The 27,813-nt window shown below is 39.9% G+C and overlaps 1 protein-coding gene and 1 pseudogene across 1 annotated transcript; both read right to left on the minus strand.

Moving 5' to 3' along the window:
- The window catches only part of LOC131952944 (beta-1,3-galactosyltransferase 1-like), a 54,540-nt pseudogene that overhangs the window by 14,425 nt on the left and 12,302 nt on the right, over positions 1 to 27,813 (minus strand).
- LOC131952945 (beta-1,3-galactosyltransferase 5) lies at positions 5,039 to 27,050 on the minus strand. The gene is made up of 2 exons (XM_059315881.1): positions 26,862 to 27,050; positions 5,039 to 6,868 (listed from the first exon to the last, which is right to left on the minus strand). Exon 2 carries the CDS (start codon positions 6,406 to 6,408, stop codon positions 5,191 to 5,193), a length of 1,218 nt encoding a protein of 405 aa, XP_059171864.1. The 5' UTR covers positions 6,409 to 6,868; positions 26,862 to 27,050; the 3' UTR covers positions 5,039 to 5,190.

Raw genomic sequence — 27,813 nt, forward strand, 5'->3', positions numbered from 1 at the left:
TAAACAAACAATATTTGAAAAGAAAAAAATTGTTTTCGTATCGAAAGGGTGTGCAACGGAAAACTGCGCCCAAAAAATGTGAGAAAGGGCATTTTTTATTTCTTAAATCGAGCATTTATAGACATTAATAAAAAAAATGACCATATGTACAATGTTGTAGAAAACATTTTTTCCAGGAAATAGAACAAAATTAAAGTTTATTAGTATAATTAATTTGTATTGGCGCATTTTTTCTGTTAGCGCAGTTTCCGTTGCGCAGTTTACCATTTGCGCATTTTTCTCGGAACCATTACTACACCATTCATCCGATCGCCATGATATTTTGCGAAGTTGTTGAGTACACTCAAGTGCAGGTTTATTCAATAACAAAAACATACAAATAGGAGGGACGGTGTCCTGATGGTCGTGTGATCCAGAATGCCCCAGGAACCCCCATAACATACATTATGGCGCCCACATTCTTTTTAGAGAGCGCCCTACACGAGGGATGCGGTGGGCTACTAGAAACAATGACTACATCGAATCAGGAGAGGCACCCAGCAGCCCTCCAGTAGTGTAACAAGTAGCTCCCAAGAACAATACGGGCAGCCCCTGAGACTTGATTTTTTTGCCGAGGTATGTCCAAACTTATCCTAGCGGATGGTGATCAAGGTACACACAATGTTTTCGTACAGTTTAACATGGGGCGTATGGGGGGTAGTGTGGACAAACCGGCGCCCCAACAACTACGATCCAAGAATAGTAGAGCCGCCCTTGTTAACGATTCAATAACTTGAGTCTTCCAATACAAATCCACACGTCTAAAAATACCCGATACACCAAACTCTCATACAGAGTTGTGCCAGTTCAGCGTGAAGGACTAGAATTGGAGAGTCTGTGCTTCTCATATTGACATCGGTGTGTGATCGGGTATCCACAAGCACTTGAATAAATACATACAATTTAACTGACACTTTGAAATGTTTTCCAAAATTAAACGAATAATAAGTTTTGATAAAAATGACACAATGTAAATTGTTATCAAAACAAGCGTTGGTGTATTTTTTCTTTGCATCGCTGTGACTTGGAAGGGGGGAGGGGTGGGTACGCTAGTTGTAAATGAGTGTTGTCGGGAGAGGGAGAGAAGTGTGAACTAGAGATCATAAAAGTGGGTTCCGATTAAATCATAGCCAATCTAGATTCAGTTGGTCTCCCATAACATATCGGGTTGATAGAAATATTTATGGATTATAATCTGCAGAGTAAAAAAAAAATTATTATACAATTTCTTAGCGTTTTTAAATATTTAATTTAAATATTGAAAAAAATAATTATGAACTCTTGTTTCGCCAATGTAAATAATAATGATCTGGCCACTTTCCGCCGTTGTACGCTGCCTAACAACAAATATCTTTATAAATGCATTTCATATTGAAGATGGTCTCATTATAACAAAATTGTACATAAACATTGCATACAAATGACAAACTGCGTCTTATTTTTTAGTAACGCTTTTATTTATTTTTTTAAAATAAGCTACAAGGCAATGGTTTGAAAAGTAAAATAAAAATAGTTTCTTAAATCACATTCATACTCAGCCTCAACTTGCGAAGCAAACGTGAGACAACATATAAATATCTCCCACATATATTCCCTCACATAGCACCATAGTATAATGCAATCTTCAAAAAACAAATTAAAAGAAAATAATGCAGATTTAAAGGTACCGCCGTGGCTATGCCCCCTCGATAAGGGAAAAGTAAAAAGAGAACACAATGGATCTTTGGAAAGTTGATATTGCAATGTAAGGCAAGAAATGGTATTTACTGTCGGAGTAACATGAGTTGGACATTGGCCCCATAATCTAAACATGTTATATAATCCCTAATCTAAACATATCACATGATCCCCAATCTAAACATATCACATGGTCCACAATCTAAACATATCACAAATGATCCCCAATCTAAACATATCACATGATCCCCCAATCTAAAAATGTCACATGATCCCCAATCTAAACATGTCATGTGATCCCCTTATAAAGACGTTACGTAACCCCCCAATATAAACATATCACGAGATCCCAGTCTGAAGATGCCACGTGACCACGTTACGTGATCTAAATATGTCCAATGATCCCCAAGCTAGCGATGTCATGTGATCCGCGATCTAAAATCGTCATTTGAACCCAGATCTAAGGATGTCATTGGACCCACAATCTAAACTTGTCATTTGACCCCCAATCTAAACATGTCATGTGACCCCCAATCTAAAGATGTCATGTGACCCCCAATCTAAAGATGTCATGTGACCCCCAATCTAAAGATGTCATGTGACCCCCAATCTAAGGATGTTGTGAACCCCAATGTAAGGATCTTATGTGACCCCCAATCTAAGGATGTCATGTGACCCCTAATCTAAGGATCTTATGTAACCCCCAATCTAAGGATGTCATGTGACCCCTAATCTAAGGATCTTATGTAACCCCCAATCTAAAGATGTCATGTGACCCCCAATCTAAAAGATGTCATGTGACACCCAATCTAAAGATGTCATGTGACCCCCAATCTAAAGATGTCATGTGACCCCCAATCTAAACATGTCATGTGACCCCCAATCTAAAGATGTTGTTAACCCCAATGTAAGGATCTTATGTGACCCCCAATCTAAGGATGTCATGTGACCCCTAATCTAAGGATCTTATGTGACCCCCAATCTAAGGATGTCAAGTGACCCCTAATCTAAGGATCTTATGTAACCCCCAATCTAAAGATGTCATGTGACCCCCAATCTAAAGATGTCATGTGACCCCCAATCTAAAGATGTCATGTGACCCCCAATCTAAACATGTCATGTGACCCCTAATCTAAGGATCTTATGTGACCACCAATCTTAAGATGTCACGTCATCACCTATCTGACCATCCAAACACCAATCCACCCTTCTTTATAAACATAACCTCCCTTGTGTGAACATGACATGACCTCTCCCTTGTAAATATGTAACATCATGCCAACGCTACCCTCTCCCTTCTACCTCTCCCTAACCCCCCCCCCCCCCAACCTCCCCCCCCCCATATTTTCTCAAAAATACTCTCCCACAATAGGGCTGGTAAGTAGGTCACCAGTTCTATGGCTCATGCAGGTTTTATTGAGCCGTAGAACTGGTTGGTGACCTACTTACCAGCCCTATAACCCCCATCCCTTTAATGAGTTTTTCAGTTACATCACATCACCATCTTTTCAAACTCCAAACTTGCTGTGCTCATACCCCTAGAACCGTAACGTCAGAAAGCTACATCAAAATCTCATTAATAAACCTCACTCCTGTGTTCTCATCGCAGGTATTGACTTTTATGGTTAACCAACAACAAATATATCTATCATCAAAGAAAAAATGTGAAGTAAGAAACAAGATAGCATAAGAAATAAATAAAAATGTCATGTTTAAAAGGTAACACGAAACGCCTAAGGGAGACAACTCTAGATCTTAGCGTTAGATTACTGGTAAATCGCAGAACAATTGATTTCTGAACGATCAGCTTGAAAATTTAAAACTAAAATATGATACGGGGATTAACGATTGGATTATGTAATAGTTTTTAAAAATCCCCCAACGTTAACAAGCCATTTAAATAATAATTTATAAATGCAAAAAAGAGACATTTTATTATTATACAAGTCAGGTTTGTAAATATCTTAAATATATGATTAATATTCAGTTGCATTGTACAAGTGCCACAAATAAGATTGGAATGATAGACAACTCTGGGTCCATGTATTGGAATGTCTTCTTTTTGTATCAAACTTTGCGTAAAAGTTAAACACTATATTGTGACGATAAGGCACTAAATCTTGACATATGAACACATGCACGTATTTAGTTCAGTCTTCTTTAGGTAGTTTCGGAGACCAGTCTGTGTTCAATTAAAATCCTGAAATAGGTTTACTATCAAGTAAATTAACAAAAAGATTGTGTTTCGTGAAGTTAAGTCATAAAATTTTAAGTGATTCCTTAAATTACGTCACTATTGCCTACACTGTTTCCTTAAATTACGTCAAAGAATATGTTTCCTCATAGCGCGTCTGTCTCTTCATACTACATTACGTCCCATTATTAAACAAAAGACCCATTGTTAATTAAATAAGTCAACATTGGATTTACTCTACCAGCTACATGGTTGAGGCCTACTTTAAGTATGTCATAAAATATTAATATGCTAAAAATATGCTTATAAATGTATATATATATATATACATATATATACATACATATATATATATATATATATATATATATATATATATATATATATATATATATATATATATATATATATATATATATATATATATATATATATACATATATATATATATATATATATATATATATATATATATATATATATATATATATATATATATATATATATATATATATATATATATATATATATATATGTATGTATGTATGTATGTATACATGTAATATCAAATACATCATACATGTGGGCATATGTTATATTAATTATCATACTGTTACATCAAATATGCAAATACATGCAACATTGGATTAGGGCTGAAGTTATGTTACAGATTCAGCTATATTTGGACTTCATCTGTATTAGGGCTGTAACTATAATTCAGTTAAAGTTATACTTTTTGAACTGTTTCTATGACCTCGGTTTGCGAGGGGACAGTGTGAGCAGTTATATGCCCAGTCATCTTTACTCTCTGTAAATGTGAGTCAGGTACCCCCCCCCCCCCCAGAGCTGAGTGGATGTAGGAACGTCCCACCGACTCAAACCCGGGATAGGAAATGGAAATGCCATAGTTATTAAGGCTACACGTGTTATATACTGTTCAGGTAAAAAACAATTGTAAAGTTAACATAAACATACATTTGAAATAAGGTCATCTTACTTATAAATAAAACCAATACAAAAGTGAATAATCTAACTTATAACTAAAACAGGATATCATTAAAACATATACAACGTGTAGTCAAACCTATCATTAAAAAAAAATATAGCCTAAACATACCAATAAAATAAATGTAAAATAAAGCCAACCATACTTATAAAATAAATACAAAGTATAGTCTAAAGAAACCTATAAATTAAATACAATATATAGCATAAAATATCACTAAACCAAATGTTGAGGATTTGCGTTCAGATGAGTATTCGAACCTGAGACATCCGCCTCAAAAAATAACTACCGACTGGTCTTTTTGAAAAGTGCGGGCGAAAAAGCTGTGCGCCTGCTCCCACTCCGTCAGCTTGTGTGAGCGAGCCGACCAAAGTCTCCTGAAATCTGACGCCATCTTGGAGCGGAACGCTAAAAACTCGAATTTATTGTTGACTTGGATTTCTTCCACTGGATCTGGTCTCTCGCTGGGAGAAATCTGGCCATGGATGTTGTAAATCTCCATGGTAACATTTCCCTCGCAAAGCAACCCGTAGAGGTAAGCGTCATCAATCGGGACAAAGTCCTCGACGTTAAAAGAAGCTTCCAGTAATTTTGGAATCACGTTTCCGGTCATGAGCGTGAAATACCCAGAACAAAATGGCGGCCATGTTGTGCGGTTAGGCAACAGCGAATCCGGCACGTACCATCTGCCGTGCTCACGAGGAATGGGCATATCCGTCTTGTGGTCGCACGCCACGCCAGACGGCATTACCGACAGTTTGGGGACCAGCTCCCGCACGACCCTGAACGTGTCAACAAACATGTCGTCGTCTGCTTTCATAATATACCGCGCCTGCGAGCAGTGCGTGTTGACCCAGGCCAGCATCGTGAGCGCCTTGTAGGTCAGGTTCTTGAACGTGTCCAGGAAGTTCCCCTGCACGATATCCCCGTAAGCGGAGTACTCCGTATCGACGTGCAACTGCTGGAGCGTGTCCTCCGCCTTGCCCAGGATGAAAATCCTTTTAATACTTATATCCGTGAAGATCTGGGTGTTAGCCCAAGATTCCCGGATGCCACGCCTCTCTTCCCTGTGACTGACAGCTGAATGGACGTAAATTAAAATGTCTACCTTTTCCTCGTTGCAGAGATCCGGATTTTCAATGATGTAGCCCAGAAAAAACTGGTGTTCGAATAAATCCATCGTTGAGGCATTGACGTCCGGTCGACTGTCGAACCAAAGTCTGGTTGTTCGGGGAAGCTCGGATCCTTCCAGAGTGCTGCTGTTCTGAGAGAGGAGGTTGCTGGCGTTCATTGCCTGAAGCTGAAGCGCCGAGTTCAGCCTCTGGGTTTTCTGCAAGTCTTGCAGCGTCCGCACGAGCTCCTCGTTCTTCCAGGAGAGGACGAGAGGCTTGAAGGTGGCGGGGAGCTGGACCAGGAGCAGCATCAGGACCGACCCGAAGGCGATGAAAGGAAGACCTTTCTTGAGCATGCGCATTGGCACTGTGAAACCCATAGTGACTGACGATGTATCAAATGCCGAAACTACTCAGCTTATTAACTTGACGCATAAGTTTTATAAGCACATTTTAATCTTTGTTGTCAAATATTAAATGTTTATATAAAAAAGGAGAATTGTTTAATAAGATTGTTTGATATTTAAAGTATAAATATTAGCCAGTTTTCTCCCTTTAATTTGAAAGTTGAAAAATTTAGATCGAACCATCGACCTGTTGTCGTACTCTTCCAAATCAGGCCCTTTCGGCTGCTCCAAGTGCAACGAAAACATAAATAATTCACAAACACAAGGTCAAGGTGACATCACGCCTGCACAGAGAACAAAAAATGAGAAAAATAAAAAAATTCTGGCCGGTTTCGGTTCTATCCTCCTTCCTCCGTGACGTCATAACACGCCGCCATTGTTTGGCTCTCTTTAATTTTTGTCAATGAATATTTTTGTTAGAAGCGATGCGTGTCTGAGGAGAGAAAACAATGGAAGAGAGGCTCAACAATTTGCTCACCTATGTTTGGGTGTGGTCAGTTCTAATTGGTTACAATGTAGTCTGACCACTTTTTAGTGGGCATAGTGCTTAACATACACGTTATATAAAAATTACTAGATTCTACTTCATTAAAAAGCAAAACAAAAGTGTATACATTTTCGTGTTATGTTTATATGAGCTACAATGATACATTGACTTTATGCACTTAAGCTTAACGTCTCGGTAGTACGCGCAGTCATGGAGAGTAGCAACAGATAGTAGGTAACTACAGAGCTGTTGAGCTTCTACAAAGTCCAGAGTTCATTGTTTTCATTTACATTAACAGAACGTTATCGTTTTGCTTGTGGTCTGTTTGGTGTTTGGTGAATGATTTGCTCTTGAAGATCTGCTGATGAATTATAATATGTCGATGAATATTCCGTTGATGAATAAACTTCTGATAAATAATCTTATAACGTATGGTGTTTTGATCAAGGATATGTTGATGTGTGATATGTTATGTTATTGTATGACACTTTCAAACAAACGAAAACAATATCTTCAGAAATTCTAATCAAATAAAGCCAATGACGAACCCAATAGCTTTACAACTAGATTGTACATGAAGCACTCATTAATGTGTTATCAGCTATGTGACAATTGCAACAAAGAGTTGGAAGAGCAACTCAAATGTATTTTACTTCCGGATTCTAAGTATCACATGTAGATAGGCTAAATTGATAGAATGGTGTAGTTAAGATATGTTTAAGTGTCATTCCATATACATGTTTATATATATATATATATATATATATTTATATATATACATATGTGTGAACATTTTAATTTTAAAGCTCCACCCCCCCCCCCCCCCCCAATACATGACGACAAATTATTTCCTACTCCACTGATATGCTACACTTTTAGATAACGAAGAGCCATTTTTAAAGATATTTTAACATTTTAAATTTTTAACGGTATTAAGGATTTAAGTGTTGTATGTAGGCAGAATATAACTGTAAAAAAAAGTCAAACCCGAATATTTTGTGAATTTTATTTGTCTAAGTAAGTGATTTTAAAAGATTACTTAACATTCACAATAAAAAGTATTTTGCAAACGATAGGCGGGAAATACGTTGATAAGCAAACAGCGTTACGGCAAAATGTTTTAAAAGGTTTCATTACGGGGTACACACGAAAACAACCTGGGAACCGTTGAGATAACGGGTTGGGCTAGGACGAAAACACGGCATTGTTGTGTTAAAGTACAAGATAACGGTGTGAGGGTGGTGTGAGGAGCCGGTGATGGGGAGTGAGTGTGTGTGTATGGGGGGGGGGGTTGGGGATGAGAGAGTAAAAAAAAATTGTGTACTTAGTTTGTCAACACCATTCATAAAACCATGTGTGACAATACGCCATATGATTCAGTAACAATATGGTCATATTGACAGTGACAATGGGCCATATAGTGACAGTGACATTGGGCCATAGAGTGACAGTGACGATGGCCCATATAATGACAGTGACAATGGGCTATATAGTGACAGTGACAATGGCCCATATAATGACAGTGACATTGGGCCCTAGAGTGACAGTGACAATGGCCCATATGGTGACAGTGACAATGAGCTATATAATGACAGTGACAATGGGCCATATAGTGACAGTGACAATGGGCCATAGAGTGACAGTGACAATGGGCCGTATAATGACAGTGACAATGGGCCATATAGTGACAGTGACAATGGCCCATATAATGACAGTGACAATGGGCTATATAGTGACAGTGACAATGAGCTATACAGTGACAGTGACAATGGCCCATATAATGACAGTGACAATGGGCTATATAGTGACAGTGACAATGGGCCATAGAGTGACATTGACAATGGGCCATATAATGACAGTGACAATGGCCCATATAGTGACAATGACAATGGGCCATATAATGACAGTGACAATGGCCCATATAATGACAGTGACAATGGCCCATATAATGACAGTGACAATGGGCCATATAGTGACAGTGACAATGGCCCATATAATGACAGTGACAATGGCCCATATAGTGACAGTGACAAAGGGTCATATAGTGACAGTGACATTGGGCCCTAGAGTGACAGTGACAATGGCCCATATGGTGACAGTGACAATGAGCTATATAATGACAGTGACAATGGGCCATATAGTGACAGTGACAATGGGCCATAGAGTGACAGTGACAATGGGCCGTATAATGACAGTGACAATGGGCCATATAGTGACAGTGACAATGGCCCATATAATGACAGTGACAATGGGCTATATAGTGACAGTGACAATGAGCTATACAGTGACAGTGACAATGGCCCATATAATGACAGTGACAATGGGCTATATAGTGACAGTGACAATGGGCCATAGAGTGACATTGACAATGGGCCATATAATGACAGTGACAATGGCCCATATAGTGACAATGACAATGGGCCATATAATGACAGTGACAATGGCCCATATAATGACAGTGACAATGGCCCATATAATGACAGTGACAATGGGCCATATAGTGACAGTGACAATGGCCCATATAATGACAGTGACAATGGCCCATATAGTGACAGTGACAAAGGGTCATATAGTGACAGTGACATTGGGCCCTAGAGTGACAGTGACAATGGCCCATATGGTGACAGTGACAATGGGCTATATAATGACAGTGACAATGGGCCATATAGTGACAGTGACAATGGCCCATATAATGACAGTGACAATGGGCTATATAGTGACAGTGACAATGAGCTATACAGTGACAGTGACAATGGCCCATATAATGACAGTGACAATGGGCTATATAGTGACAGTGACAATGTGCCATAGAGTGACAGTGACAATGGGCCATATAATGACAGTGACAATGGCCCATATAGTGACAGTGACAATGGGCCATATAATGACAGTGACAATGGCCCATATAATGACAGTGACAATGGCCCATATAATGACAGTGACAATGGCCCATATAATGACAGTGACAATGGCCCATATAGTGACAGTGACAAAGGGTCATATAGTGACATTGACAATGGCCCATATAATGACAGTGACAATGGCCCATATAATGACAGTGACAATGGCCCATATAGTGACAGTGACAATGGCCCATATAATGACAGTGACAATGGCCCATATAGTGACAGTGACAATGGGCCATATAGTGACAGTGACAATGGCCCATATAATGACAGTGACAATGGGCTATATAGTGACAGTGACAATGAGCTATACAGTGACAGTGACAATGGCCCATATAATGTCAGTGACAATGGGCTATATAGTGACAGTGACAATGGGCCATAGAGTGACAGTGACAATGGGCCATATAATGACAGTGACAATGGCCCATATAGTGACAGCGACAATGGGCCATATAATGACAGTGACAATGGCCCATATAATGACAGTGACAATGGCCCATATAATGACAGTGACAATGGCCCATATAATGACAGTGACAATGGCCCATATAGTGACAGTGACAAAGGGTCATATAGTGACATTGACAATGGCCCATATAATGACAGTGACAATGGCCCATATAATGACAGTGACAATGGCCCATATAGTGACAGTGACAATGGCCCATATAATGACAGTGACAATGGCCCATATAGTGACAGTGACAATGGCCCATATAGTGACAGTGACAATGGCCCATATAATGACAGTGACAATGGCCCATATAGTGACAATGGCCCGTATAGTGACAGGGGGGCATATGTTGACATGCCTACTGAATCTTACTTGAGAGAAACTGTCCTTCATCTTCACACGTTAACAAGTGTTTACATCTCGTACTGTAAAACCCAATCACTCGGGCACTTACTTAAAACCGAGACAAATATCACGTTACTCATGCAATCGTGTGACTCTACGGTGTACTCACTCGTTTTATTCACGTGTAAGACTGCAGGCGCTAAGTAAAATCTGATTAATTAACCCCAGGTAATTATGTTTCAATGTTTTAATTGGGTACCAAATGAAGTCACGAAGATTATCTGCGCAAAAGGTAAAACTTCTATAATTAGCTACCTGTGATTTACCTTTAAGGGCGTTAATAATTAATCCGCACGATGTTCTAAAAATAGAATGGGTCGATGCTTATTTGCGGTAACTGAGCGAGTAGTGTCTAGACAAGAAATGGTTTAACAGTTGAACATTGCGTCTAGACAAGAAATGGTCTTAGCTTTTTTTTTTTTTTTTTAAATGAGTGAAACATGCTCTAAACTATTCCAAACTGTACGCCAGAGGTCGGCTAATCCACTAGTAGCGTTATGATATAACTAAAAAATTATTTTAAAAACAAATATAGGTCCGTATAAAGACTAACAATGGTTTTATAATATCGTTTCTCAAGTTACAAAAAAAATAATCTAACTCTCACTTAAACTCACACGACAAAGTTATTTTTTTAAACCCAAATATCACTTTTTTTTATGGCCAAGCCTGCACTACAAATTCAGGGTTTTAGAGAGGGGTGGGGTGGGACGGGGGACGGGCTGTCTAGCATTAGACGTCTAGGGTGGGGGTGGGGGGGCTGTCTGGCATTAGACGACCCGGGGTGGGGGTGGGGGGCGGGCTGTCTAGCATTAGACGACTTAGGGCTGCCTTATATAAGACAAAATGTCAGAGTGTGTCGCATGTGTTCCACCTCAAGTGCCAGGGCGGGGCAGTTAAGGCGGATGTGTGCTGGAATAAATCTTGTGGGTGGGGCGAAATGGCTTAGAACATGTAATGTGATGGGGAAAATAGTGGGGTTCTATAGAAACTTAAGAATGGCCTTAAATGACATCAATATGTTATATAATACTGGATGACATCAAGATGTGGCACTGGATGACACCAACATGTAGTGTGACACTGGATGGCACCAACATGTAGTGTGGCACTGGATGACACCAACATGTAGTGTGGCAGTGAATGACACCAACATGTAGTGTGGCACTGGATGACACCAACATGTGGCAGTGGATGACACCAACATGTAGTGTGGCACTGGATGACACCAACATGTGGCACTGGATGACACCAACATGTGGCACTGGATGACACCAACTTGTAGTGTGGCACTGGATGACACCAAAATGTAGTGTGACACTGGATGACACCAACATGTGACACTGGATGACACTAACATGTAGTGTGGCACTGGATGACACCAACATGTAGTGTGACACTGGATGACACCAACATGTAGTGTGGCAGTGGATGACACCAACATGTAGTGTGGCACAGGATGACACCAACATGTAGTGTGGCACTAGATGACACCAACATGTAGTGTGGCAGTGGATGACACCAACATGTAGTGTGGCACTGGATGACACCAACATGTAGTGTGGCACTGGATGACACCAACATGTAGTGTGGCAGTAGATGACACCGACATGTAGTATGGCACTGGATGACACCAACATGTAGTGTGGCATTAGATGACACCAACATGTAGTGTGGCAGTGGATGACAACAACATGTGGCACTGGATGACACCAACATGTGGCACAGGATGACACCAACATGTAGTGTGGCAGTGGATGACACCAACATGTAGTGTGGCAGTGGATGACAACAACATGTGGCACTGGATGACACCAACATGTGGCACAGGATGACACCAACATGTAGTGTGGCAGTGGATGACACCGACATGTAGTGTGGCACTAGATGACACCAACATGTAGTGTGGCACTGGATGACACCAACATGTAGTGTGGCACTAGATGACACCAACATGTAGTGTGGCACTGGATGACACCAACATGCACTGTGGCATTAAATGACACCAACATGTAGTGTGGCATTAGATGACACCAACATGTAGTGTGGCACTGGATGACACCAACATGCACTGTGGCATTAAATGACACCAACATGTAGTGTGGCACTGGATGACACCAACATGTAGTGTGGCATTAGATGACACCAACATGTAGTGTGACACTAGATGACACCAACATGTGGCAGTGGATGACACCAACATGTAGTGTGGCACTGGATGACAACAACATGTAGTGTGGCAGTGAATGACACCAACATGTAGTGTGGCAGTGGATGACACCAACATGTGACACTGGATGACACCAACATGTAGCACTGGAAGACACCAACATGTAGTGTGGCACTTGATGACACCAACATGTAGTGTGGCACTGGATGACACCAACATGTAGTGTGGCACTGGATGACACCAACATGTAGTGTGACACTAGATGACACCAACATGTGGCACTGGATGACACCAACATGTCAGCATGATAAGCATTATACTCAGATACGAATATTATAAAGATAAATGTAACATGAAAAATTGCATATGACGTATCAAGTACGTTTTGTGTATAGTATAGTGGTTTACTCAAGCAAAATCGCGCCACCTCTTTGAAAATTGACCTCTTAAGATTCAATCAATCTTAATGAATATTTTACGGTATTGTCAACAGCGACTCCCGCGAGCCGTAATTAAAATATTTCCCCCGCTACATTAGCCTGCCGTGATAATATTATAATCAATGATTGGATTATACAGCTGAGCGATAATTGTACAGTCTACGATTGGATTGTAGAGCTAAGATAACAATTTATTCAATTTATTCAATTTATTCAATTGCGGTAACAATTGTACAGTGGCTGGGTATACAGTTTTAAAAACTTCCAAATTTGAATATTTAATTGTCTTTAATGGTAGTGCCGGGATATTAATCCTCGTCATTACAACACGTAACACATCACGCCAGACATAAGTCAATGATCCCCCCCCCCCCTGGACGGCATTTTGTCAAACATGTTACACGCAGGACTGAACAAGTGACACATTTTGATAGATAATTTACTACATATATTTTTATTTTATTTTAGGGATCTTTGTCTAAAGAATGTAATTAGGTTAGCGAGCTGTTTCCGAGGCTTAAGTTACTACCCTTGTCTTATACCGCTGGGGAGGGGGGGGGGGGGGGGCGCTGGCATCACATTGGTTACATTACGAGGTGTCGCTAACACCTGATTACGTCACAAGCTGTCGCACCACTTACGTCATTAACTGTCATGATTCAAGATTTAACGTAGGGTATAGCCAGCAGTGTAACTGGTACAATTTAAGGGCCCTTTCTTTCAACTGTCCTATAGACCTTAAGGTACTTTCCTTCAACTGTTCTATAGACCTTCAGGTCCTTTCCTTCAACTGTCCTATAGACCTTAAGGTACTTTCCTTCAACTGTACTATAGACCTTCAGGTCCTTTCCTTCAACTGTCCTATAGACCTTAAGGTACTTTCCTTCAACTGTACTATAGACCTTCAGGTACTTTCCTTCAACTGTCCGATAGACCTTAAGGTACTTTCCTTCAACTGTTCTATAGACCTTAAGGTACTTTCCTTCAACTGTTCTATAGACCTTAAGGTACTTTCCTTCAACTGTCCGATAGACCTTAAGGTACTTTCCTTCAACTGTTCTATAGACCTTAAGGTACTTTCCTTCAACTGTTCTATAGACCTTCAGGTACTTTCCTTCAACTGTTCTATAGACCTTCAGGTCCTTTCCTTCAACTGTCCGATAGACCTTAAGGTACTTTCCTTCAACTGTTCTATAGACCTTAAGGTACTTTCCTTCAACTGTTCTATAGACCTTCAGGCCCTTTCCTTCAACTGTCCTATAGACCTTCAGGTCCTTTCCTTCAACTGTACTATAGACCTTCAGGTACTTTCCTTCAACTGTCCTATAGACCTTAAGGTACTTTCCTTCAACTGTCATATAGACCTTCAGGTCCTTTCCTTCAACTGTCCTATAGACCTTCAGGTACTTTCCTTCAACTGTCCTATAGACCTTCAGGTCCTTTCCTTCAACTGTACTATAGACCTTCAGGTACTTTCCTTCAACTGTCCTATAGACCTTCAGGTACTTTCCTTCAACTGTCCTATAGACCTTCAGGTCCTTTCCTTCAACTGTCATATAGACCTTCAGGTACTTTCCTTCAACTGTCATATAGACCTTCAGGTACTTTCCTTCAACTGTCCTATAGACCTTCAGGTCCTTTCCTTCAACTGTCATATAGACCTTCAGGTACTTTCCTTCAACTGTCATATAGACCTTCAGGTACTTTCCTTCAACTGTCCGATAGACCTTCAGGTCCTTTCCTTCAACTGTCATATAGACCTTCAGGTACTTTCCTTCAACTGTCCTATAGACCTTCAGGTCCTTTCCTTCAACTGTCATATAGACCTTCAGGTACTTTCCTTCAACTGTCCGATAGACCTTCAGGTACATTACTTCATCGTTCCTATAGACCTTAAGGTACATTACTTCAACTGTACTATAGACCTTAAGGTACTTTCCTTCAACTGTCCTATAGACCTTAAGGTACATTACTTCATCGTTCCTATAGACCGTAAGGTACTTTCCTTCAACTGTACTATAGACCTTAAGGTACATTACTTCATCGTTCCTATAGAACTTTAGAGTACGTTACTTCATTTGTCCTATAGACATTAAGTTATGTTACTTCATCGTTCTTATAGACCTTAAGGTACATTACATGAACTGTCCGATATACCTTAAGGTACATTACATCAACTGTCCTATAGACTGTATGGGTACTTCACTTACTTCGCCTCCCACCATTTTTGTGTTTATATTGTTAAACAACGTGCACTTTTTCAATATACCAGTCGGTTAACAACTATTCAAATTATTTCGGAGCACTAAAGCGAATCACGCACCGTAACAGGTCCTAACTCTGGCTAACATTTTATACGAGTGTCCTATGTATGGCCTTCCAAAGCTGATATCTCTTCGCCTCATTTCCCCCAAACACACAGCAGTGTATCAACAGATCACACGAGTGTTATTCACAATCAGTTCTTGATCTTTACCCCAGCAAATGTAGCCCAAAGCATTTGTTTTCAGACTTCTACATCGGCACAAGTCTATGGAGTTCTATTCTAAGACTGGCAAAACGATTCAAAAATAATTTAATATCCGCGCCAAGCTCATCAAATGGAAGACTGTATTAGCTGGCTGCTCTTCCCCCCCCCCCCACCACACACACAAGATTGTATCAGCTGGCTGTATTAGCTGCCTGCCACCCCCCCCCCACCCCACACACACGCACAAAAGGTTGTATTAGCTGCCTGTCCCCCCTCCACCCTCACCCCACACACACACAATCTATGTAGATTATTGGTTTTTATTCAAACGATGTAGATAAATGGTTTTTATTCTTTTGCGAGGTGGTAACTGGAGAAGAACAAAAAAAAATCACGCCTTGAATTACAGAAGGTTTAGGGACTTTAACAAAAAAAAATTACAGTTGAATAACAGCACATTCTTGTCGCTATATAAAAATTAATTGACACTCATCGAACTGTACAAAAACTAATAGTTGAATCAAAACACAATCCACCGACGTAATAAAAACTAGCTTCGTCAAACTAAACGAAACAAAAAAAATAATTAACCCACTAGGCCTAGGCTGCTAACTACGTTGTAGGCCTAATTAAAACATTGCGGAGGAGGGGGGGGGGCTGACATTTTGGATACAAATAGAAGGTCATCGCTAAAAGATAACATTTTTGGTTGGTCGCTAAGCTTGTTACATGATATGGGGTACTTTTTTTGAAGCGGTGGTAATTACTGAGTCGAGGTCGACAATTACACATGAACGGGTAAAAAAACATTTTAGAAAAGGTTTGTACTTTTTCCATTCAGATTTAACAAATACAGTTTTAAGCGATAGGCGCACTTTTAAAAGTATATGTCCATTAACCTGATCAGAAAAAAAAATTCTGGGTATCGATAAAGTGATCAAAACAAAAAAATGACTAATTTACCTCTTCCGATCACTTAAAAAAATGACAAGTCTATCACCCTGGGATCACCAACAAAAATAAAAAGCCCCCCCCCCACTAAGAAGTCGACAAGTCTACCTACTCTGTGCCCCCCCCCCCACCCCCCAACAAAACGACAAAACTACCTTCCTTGCCCACCCTGCAACCCTTAAAAAGTCGACGAGTGTGCCCTCCCTGCCCCCTCCCCCCAACAAAACAACAAGTGTACCTCTCCCCATCCCTCCAACAAAGCGACGTGTACCTCCCATGCCCCCCCCCCCCAACAAAACGACAAATGTACCCCGCCCCCCCCCCCCAACAAAACGACAAGTGCACCCCCCCCCCCAACAAGTGTACCTCCCCTAGTGCCACGAGCAATGCCTAAGAAGTCGACAAGTCTACCTCCTCTGCCCCCCCCCCCCCAACAAAACGACAAGTCTACCTTCCTTGCCCCCCCTAACAAGTCGACGAGTGTACCTCCCCTGGTGCCACGAACAATGCCATGTCTACCAGCCCTGGTTCCAGCAACAAATCCTTCTACAGTTCGATCAGATCAGCGTCCAGCCCTTGAGTGCCACTAAATCAACTGTTGAACTCGACGTCTGTTCCACAACATAAAAACAAGGTGTGGACTTTGTGTAACCCAACCCACCCTACCCCCGCCACCCCGGGGTCACGCTAGATTTATGATCGGGTTATTGACTCCACGGGTAATGTTTGTATAAACGTGGCACCGAAGAGAAATCTTTGAGACAGTTAAAAAGTTGGATTGGAATCGTTTACACGATAAGAAAACTTTGAGACACGTAAAAATTTGGATTGGAATCGTTTACAAGATAAGAAATATTTGAGACACTAAAAAAGTTGGATTGGAATCGTTCACACGATATGGAATTTTCGAAACACTTAAAATGCTGGATTGGAATCGTTTACACGATAAAAAAATCTTTGAGACATGTAGAAAGATGGATTGTAATGATTGATGACACGGACCACATTAAGTGCGCTGTATTTGTTTGCACCTACATGAGAATTGATCCCATTAACAACAACATATTAAATCTCATTTGGTGTGGGTTTTTTTTTATTTTTTAATACTATTTTATTTAATTAACACAATGGCTGCTTACAAAAATAAAAAAAAAACGACAATTTAAAATGAAAAATAAAAGGAAAATCCATTTGTACTGAAAATAAACGATATTTTTAAATTTAAAAAATCTAAACAAGAAAGATGCTCAGCAATAAGTAGTACTATAAATGTACTTTAATGTATCTAGTATAAAGTAGCCGTACGTGGTCTATAAAGTAACGAAAACAATGTCTCACGTTCACAATGAGATTTTTATTTCTCTATGCCAGCCTGTTGAATAGGCCATACAAAGGGGGATCTTCTGTCACATAGACTCCCTTGACGTTAAGTCCTTTTTATCGATCTTGTGTTGTGATCTGATTTTATCGATCGGCTGAACTGTGATCAGATGTTGCTGCCAGTGGTAGCGGGGTAAAGGTTGGGCGCCATTTAATTGGGGCGGGGCCCATAGTTGGGTGCCCCTCAGTTGGGATGGGAGCCTCAGTTGGGTGCCCTCAGTGGGGGGGGTGGCTCTCAGTTGGGTGCCTTTCAGTGGGGCGCCCCTCAGAATGCCAGGTTGACAATACCGGTAAATACATGAGTTAGGTGAACCGTCGTATTGTGAGACGTAGCAGGTCACGGTAACCTGATGTTAAATGGTTTCTTTAACTCGCGTGTGAAGTGTGAGGCATATGTGTGTGATGTGTGAGTGTTATGTGGGTGTAGGGACAGGGAGAAATAGGGAAATATAGCGAGAAATTTAGAGGTGGTGTCTGACGAGTGTGTGTGTTTATGTAAGTGAGTGAGTGAGTGAGCGAGAGAGCGAGTGAGTGAGTGGTTTGGGAAAGTATCTACTAATATGTGTATGTCAGTTGTTTGGGAACGCAATGGGGGGTGGGGGGTGGGGGGTGCTGACAACAAATGCAATCTTCGTAGTAAAATGGTAATTTAAAAAACATCCAATCGTTAAGTCTCAACAGAGCTGTTTCTCTTCCTTTTCTTTTAGTATAGCAAAGTTACAAATTACACGATCTTTGTTCTGATGAAAGCACAAAATGTGTTAAAACTTGGTGGTGTTGTGTACTGGTAGACCACGTGATGCCACTGACCGCTACTTTGTGTACACAGCATGGACAGTCGTGGACAGACAGCTTGGACAGCTATTACAGATAGACTGAGAGATAAACAGAATGAATACCGAAATAGGAATGACAGACAGCAGGCCAGAAATAGACAGACAGCATGCTGGAAATTGACAGACGGACGTGGACAGAAGCATAGACAGACATTGACAGGATGTATTGACTTAATGGAGAGTGAAAATAGCATCACAGCGCAGACAAACGAACAGACATTGTTCACAGTGACAAGATATTTTGGCTAGGAAACAAGGAGGAACATAATTACTCATGTTAAATGTGAAGCCCTGTGATCTATTTCTGTAGATTCGCATCGTAGAGCAGTAGCAGTACACAATCTCATTGTTTCAACTTTGAAGTGGCTTCAAGTGCGTGACGGTTCTCAAAATGTGGCCCGCTTGATGGTAATTTTACAGGGGAACAAATGGGGAACAGCGGCAGGGAACCCTTGAACTTGTGTACAAGTCGGTGTAATCAAAGTGGGTCCCAGCATTCAAGGGAGGCTAGTCACGGGTGTGACCCGTAAACCAGTGAATCATGACGGTCAACTTTCTTGTTTACGTTCAACTATCGCATGCTGGTGTGTGTATGTGTGTGTGTGTATTTGTTTACGTTTAACTCCTGCCTGTTGGTGCGTGTGAGAATGGGACCATGTATAAGCCATTAGCCAGAGCCAATACGGATCTACATAAAATATATATTTTTGTAACACTATTTCCATTGTAAACCAACAAAAAGAAGGAGAGATCATTCTTGCCACTGAGTCTAGCAACGCATGAAGTTAATTATTTTTGCATGTGTATATTTTGGTGATTCCACTTTAGGAATCACCCACTTATGATGTTATTATGGTGTCAATTTCCGGTGTAGCCGGAATACACGATTCGATATATATATATATATATATTAACTTTCCTGATTTCCAAACATAGTTTTAAAATTTCCTGGTTTGAAGTTGTTTTATTTTTTTAAAAATAAAAAAACAAGACCGTTTTTGGCATTTCAGAAATTGGAGAAGTTTGAAACACCGATATACATTTGTAACGCTATTTAACATGTTCAAAAAATACCATCCCACATAATTTTTTTCAAGTAGTTCAAAACTCGTTATCATCCCCTCACAAACTCTCAAATCGCGAAACAATTTGGTACTAAGAAAATATTTCTAATTTCAAAGTGAATTAAGTGATTGGCATCACGTTGAAGAAGATCGCTAATTACCTCCCCCATAGAAAACATAGCAAAGCTATTTGCAGAGATATAAGATAAAATCTAACACGTAAAACACATTTAATAGCGCTGCTTTTAGAAAACAAGGTAATAAAAAGTCTAGTGACAATTTTAGCGCAATTTCCTTATGTTATCTAAAAATAGCTCTGTCGTAGCGTAAATCAAGAGCAGGGTTAGTAAAACCATTAGTTAGTTATTATAACGTTTTTTATTAATTTTTTTTTAGTATTTTACATGTTTTATTTACAATAGAGTTACATGACTAAAAACCATTGCGCGCCTACTGAACGTGATGACGCAGCCATTGAACGTGATGGCGCAGCTATTGAACGTGATGACGCGTGTGGTGTGGTTGGATAAATATGCCTACTAATTCGGTCCAAATTTTAATTAATTCAAAAAATTTCTTCGGCAATATTGTTCTAAATTATAGCAGAAATCGATTGGTACATGTTTCAAGTCGCTAAGTGGTCTGGTTGCCGAGATATGGGCCAAAAACTGCATTTTTTTCGAGGTTTTTTGGCTTTTCCGGGAAATCCATGAAAGAAACCCGGAAGTTTTATGGCCTATGTTCATCCTCGTAACTTGCTTAACATAATTGCTTTTGGAACTAGTCATCGATATTGCTTCGTTGAGGAGTTGATACGACTTAAAGCTGCGGACACACATTTATGTTTGTAATCAGTTTTTCAAATCGTTTTTGTATTAGTAGCGGAGCTAATGGCGCATAGGGGTGGTAAGCTTGCATATATATATATATATATATATATATATATATATATATATATATATATATATATATATATATACATATATATATACATATATATATATATATATATATATATATACATATATATATATATATATATATATATATATATATATATATATATATATATATATATATATATATATGTATATATATATACATATATATATATACATATATATATATATGTGTGTGTGTGTGTGTGTATAAAACACGGCGATATAATTCATTTTACATCACTCAAATAATGTTGTCAAACTAGGGCTTACATTTAAATTATTGTGAAAGAACCACAAAACCAAAATTTCAACACCAATCACCTTTGGTATCATTACAAGACTATTGGGCAAAAATGTTTAGATGAGTTAAAAACAATAACACATAAACCACATCTGCGTATCTCAACTGACATTAAAAACTCATTAAAATAGACGATGATACTGAAGTAAGTGTTAATGTGTTGTTGATATAGAGGTGATGTTTTAGTAGATGTTAATGTGAAATTGATGAATTTACGATGTTGCAGTTGATGTGATTTTGTAATTGATGATGTGAAATTGATGCATATTGTTGACAATGCTGTTTTGTTGTTTCCTATGTTTTTCGATGCTCTGTGGATGTTTGGCGTGGTGTTGGTGAAGATGTAGATCTAGTCTTTATTTCAAGTAAACTCGACACCAATACCGCATCCACATCATACCCACACCAACACAACCACAACTACTTACACGTCTCAATAGACGACACAATAATCCATCTTGAACTGTTCCTGATTTCGTTCAGTGATTTCTGTATATCATTTTGCCTGCTGGGCGGAACACACTTTGACACCCTCCTGCATCGTGCTCCATTCTCCCGTTCTATAGAAATTGTAATATTAATCCTAGGTTGGTGACACACCAGTCATTCGTGACTGCCGTTTTTATCTCAAACTCTGGCTAAGCAAGTGGAGAAATATTTAACACGACCTCCCAACGTCTGCAACTGTCGTCTGCCTGTGTGTCTCTTTAGTTACAGTTAACATATCGTTGGCTAAAATACAATTTAAGTGACGTGTCAAGTGTTTTTTTGAAACCAGAAGTTGCTGAAGTTGAAGCGATGTGCGCATGCGTGGTGAGCAAAACGGAAACAGGTGACCTGTGTGTTTTTTGTTTTGTCAATTACGAAGCGCGTGGCGAAAATGTATTCAATATCTGAGGGTATTTTTTCAGAACACTGCCTCATTATGTCGCTGTAATGGAATCTTCCATAAAATGGGGGTGTTGAGTTGCTGCTGGTAAACTACGAACCAATATTTCCTCCTGCTAATGTTTAGATTAACCTTATCCCAAACCCAAATTTTACTTTAGCCTAAACCCTAACAAGTGTTTCTTCCAGACTTTTTTCTCGGGGGGTGGGGGGGGGGAGGGGGTTGGCACTTGATCTTTTCGGGGGGGGGGGGGCAACATTTTCCGGGGGGGGGGGGCGGACACTGGTAAAAGTATATGTTTTTATAAATTCCTTTTCGTTCGGGGGGGGGGGGTGAAGGGTGTTAGATTTCCTTGGGGGGGGGGGGAGCTCAGATAACTGGAAGAAACTCTGACCCTAAACTAAGTAAACATCACAATAAAACGATATTATATAACTACAAATGTATCTAACACCCCTATTTTCTGAGAGTTTATTGTCATATAGTCGCAAGAAAACAAAATCATCAACGTATTAGACCTACCGCATGTTAAAACGATATTCACCATTCGACTGGTCTGATATCTCAAACATACCACTGGGTATAAAATATACAATAACCACTCAATCTTGTTTAACAATAGCTTGGGCTACAGTCAGGCACATCACACAGTAGCCCTCCCCTACCTCAGTATGCCCCATAAGGCAATAGCTGTGTAGACCGAGACAGCTATTGTCCCTGTTGAAAGTTGGAGACAGCTGAACTCGAGTGGTGGTATAAAACAATAAACAACATATGCGCGTCAACGCGGCAGTCAAAGTGCAAGCCATGCCATATCTCATAACTTCATATGACTAGCACATAACACAGTTTGACAGCGGTCTCATAACAGGTGATTGTGTATCCTTGAAACAACAAAATCGATACATTTTACGGATAAATATAGTGTACAGGCATGAAAACAAAAACACAATAAAGAGCACCAAAACAATGATTAGGGGTCTATAAATCATTAGCCACACCCCCCCCCCCCCCCGAAGAAAGTCTACCGCCCTCCTGAACGAAATGGAATTTATATAGAAAATATATACTCTTACCAATATCCGCCCCCCCCACCGACCGCCCCCGAAAATATCAACCCCCCCACCCCCAGAAAAAAAATTCAAAAAGAAATACTGTTCGGAGGGGTGGGGATACAGATAATTGACCCTATTACTTGCAAACGTGCAGATATTATCTTGGTCGATTTAGTTTTTTTTTAAATAATTAACATCAGTTAATATTATTTGCTTTAATTAGTTAGCTATAATTTTTTTTTCAAATTAATTTATTTACAGTGTTAGACACTCGCATTAAAAAAATATCCAGGTAAGGCTCGGGGTTCAGTGAGCAACGGGGGTGGGGGATGTCATATGCCCAGCTTATCACCACTCTCCCTTGTTTCGCCACTCTAAATAGTAAATCCCAAATTATAGCTAGGGACCGTTCTTGACAGAATACTTTTCAAGATTTATATAACAGCTGATTACAGGGCGATATTTGTGCTAAATAAACAACGTGGTTGTATCCATCCCCCCTCCCCCGCCAATAACACACACACACACACACCTCTATTGCACATAAATATTAACGCCAACATTGAAATAGAACGCTGAGATTATGTACTGTCATTAATGTGAAGCGTTAAAAAAACAATGTTTGACGTCATTAAAAAAAACCCAGAGAAATCCACCCAAAATCTGGCAATGTTAAATAGCCACGTTGGTGCTAAAAATTGCTAGTACAGTCTGGCAGGACCCAATCACGAGACGACATTGTAAATAAACGGTCACACGATATCTCGCGTGCTAAACGGTCAGTTCCGTCCGTGTCTGCCATCTCAGTGCCACCTGGTATCTAGTAAGGTCTGTCTGTTCTACCCACGACTGTATTAGCCCCCCCCTCACTGTCTCCACACTGACCAATGTTTTGTTCCTCCAGGACGGGGGGGGGGGGGGGGCATTTGAAACGTCCAATGGGCGGCGGACATTTTTTTAAAATTAAATCATATATTTTCTGTAGAGGTTATATATTCTTTCAGCTTCACCAAGATGTGGGCGGGGAGGGCGGTGGTCGTGCATATCGCTACAATAGTGAGTAAATAAACAAACATATTTTCTTTGTTTGTAACATTAGGTTGGAAATGTCAAACCCTGGTTTTAAATTTACGCCTATTTCACCCACCTCAACCGTCTCCATTCTATTAGCTGAACCTACCGTGGAATCTATAGAACCTCAACTATCTCTAGTCTATTAGCTGAACCTACAGGTAAGCTTAGCCCCAATTGACGGTTACGACTCTTAAGTACCAGGGTAATATGTAGGCCTTGCTAATGATTGGGGAGTTTACCAAAGTTTACCTAACAAGTGTTCGGCTAGCTAAGATCTGGGTTTACTGTCTCATTAGCTGCACCACACACACACACACACACACACACCCAAACACACACACACACACACAAACACACACACGTACACCCAGTCACACATAAATACAGCCCCCCCCACACACCACACACACAAACACACACACACACACACACGTACACCCAGTCACACATAAATACAGCCCCCCCCCACCCACATACACACAGGTAACAATGGGATAGTTAAGGTAGGTGAATGGTGAGCCCACTTGAAGGCTCAACCGCCTACACCCCCCCCCCCCCCACCTCACACACACTTGTTAAAATGGTGGATATGGGGGTTGAACAATAAGACAGAACACAAGTAAAACAGTTGTTGCAATAGCGCAGAGCGTGCCTTAATGGCATGGCTATCTAACGAGAACTATTTATATTGATTACTATAAACGTGTCTAGACGTAGACACGTGACACAGGTAACGTCGGCAGGTAGCTTGTACGTCACTTCCGACAGGTAATTATAAGCTGTCATATTGATAGCTAATCGATACAGGCTATAGTTGTTGATTTGATTATTTTTTAGCGGTAAAAAAAAAATGTTCGCACACCTGCCAGAAGTGATTTTTTTTAAAGTCGATGAAGGAGGGGTGGGGACACAATCTCCCCACCCGCGTCATATATCTCACAATCGACGTCACATATCTCACAATCGACGTCACATATCTCACAATCGACGACACATATTTCACCATCCACGACACATATCTCACAATTGACGTCACATATATCACAATCGACGTCACATATATCACAATCGACGTCACATACCTCATAATCGACGTCACATATCTCACAATCCACCTCATACATCTCACCATCCACGTCATATCTCCCTATCCACGTCACATATCTCACCATATACGTCACATATCTCACTATCCACGCCACATATCTCACCATAAACGTCACATATCTCACTATCCACGCCACATATCTCACCATATACGTCACATATCTCACCATATACGTCACATATCTCACTATCCACGCCACATATCTCACCATATACGTCACATATCTCACTATCCACGCCACATCTCACCATATACGTCACATATCTCACTATCCACGCTACATATCTCACCATCCACTTAAACTATCTCATCTGCCGATTTTACGTTTACTTGATACTAAAACTGAAGTTAACCAAATATTGTGTCGCTGACTCACTATAAAGGTTTAAAGTATATTATATAGGCAACGAGGGATGCCATCATTGATATGCAGACCTCAGTGCCCACTACAAGACAACAAAGGTACTGCACTTTAACTTATGGCAAGGTACACATACCTGTGACAAAATGGGTTAATGGGGGAGGGGGGGGGGATTTTCGGGGTTGGATGAGGCGGGAAGGTGGGGCAGGGAAGGAGGAGGTGGGGGTTCGAGAATTTTGAGGTTTAAATTACACTGCCAAGTCTACTGGTAAAATGATACTGAGAAACAGAGCGGTAAACGGGAAAAAATTTAAACTAAAATTAGATTTGAATATGTGGGGAAATGACTGTTTAGGTTAGCACGTAAACCGATTAGGTTTGTTTTGTTAATGCCCTTATAAATTCGAGTAGGTGACCAGTTTGCCTAGCAGTGGCGGAACTAGAAAAAAAAGCTCCCCCTGTAAGAAAAACAACAATCACTGCTATAGTAGACTTGTTTTTGTTTTTTTACAAAAATCCTATCAGATGCACGATAAACTTTTCTTATGAAAATAATGCATTGGTTTTTTTTTGTCGGAACTGGGCCCTCTAAACGGCCTGACCCCCCCCCCCCCCCACATTACGGGGTCTGGCGGAGTAGTTCCGCCCCTGTTGCTTAGAAGATTCGACCTAAGGTTACTTGAGTGTCTAGTTATGGGATCATGTCAGCGGTTCAGTGGTAAAATATTTACCTAGGGAATAGACCTACTACATACACGTTGGAATAATAATAAAAAACATCGAGACTCCTGGTACTACTATTCTATGACTCGGTTTATGAATATAAATGATCGATCAGAAATTGGGTTTAAACCTGGCTGAGAGATGGAACCATGATCCGATGACCGGCCTCTAGAGAGATGTTCGAACTCGTGACTTTCGGTTTGGCTATCTAAAAGGAGTTAAAGACTTAAAATTCACCGTATGACTTTCTAACAGTAGTTAAAATACACGGAATGACTTTCTAGCAATAGTTAAAATACACGGAATGTTTTACATATGAATTCAAGAAACAAGAGAACAAGATACACAATATAAGTTACATATGAAGCAAGAGTACAAAATACACGATTTGAGTCAATTTTAACTTACCAGAGGAGTCACGTAACGACGCAGAAATCCAAAAATAAACGAGCCCACAGCAAACACTTGCTGACACCAATATTGGTTCGACTGGACTGGAAAGGAAGTGCCAAGTCAGGAATGGAGCAGGGTCGTTACGGGTCGTTTATTTCCATAAACAGTTCAACTTGACAGTCAAAGAAAATGTACCTTTAAGGGTTGTCTAGTGGTATTTATGGTGGTATTGCGGTGGAAGGGGGGGGGTGGTATTTAGTAGACTCTACCTGAGATTGTAGTGCAGTGGGCGGGGCAAGTCGAGCGGGGCGGAGGTGGGGAAACACTTCTAGAATAATTCTAGCGTTGGACTTTTGAATTTACTTCAGCAACATCCATTCATATTTTTACTTTGCTATTCAATATATATATATATATATATATATATATATATATATATATATATATATATATATATATATATATATATATATATATATATATATATATAATCCTATCCTCATCATGTAAGATTAGGATAGGCTATGGTTTAAAGTTTAGTTAGGTTTTAAGTTACGTTTATGTCTAAGGTTGGAGTTAGGGTATAAATATTTACTATCTGGTAGCAAATAGATAGGCAAGCCTAAACAAAAATATTTAAGTAACGTCTTTCTAGAAAGGCTGCCAAAAACATATTTGCGTCTCCATTTTGCATATACAGGTGTAATATGCGCATTTCAAAAGATCACGTCAACTGTGTAGAACGAAAGGCTATGGTGTCTAAAAGGATTCAAGTAGGTACTGAAATCCCACTGTAAAAACGGATTCCAATTGCAATTATATTTCTCGTTTAAATAATAAAAATAAAAAAAAACAGCTGTTTCGTTCAATTATTTCAATAATATGTGTGCATATGTTTGTTAGACCTGGGTATGTGTTTGTTAGACCTGGGTATGTGTTTGTTAGACCTGGGTATGTGTTTGTTAGA

This window comes from Physella acuta, unplaced genomic scaffold, assembly GCF_028476545.2.
Source record: "Physella acuta isolate Inbredline_101_S28 unplaced genomic scaffold, ASM2847654v3 ptg000896l, whole genome shotgun sequence".
Classification (NCBI taxonomy): domain Eukaryota; kingdom Metazoa; phylum Mollusca; class Gastropoda; family Physidae; genus Physella; species Physella acuta.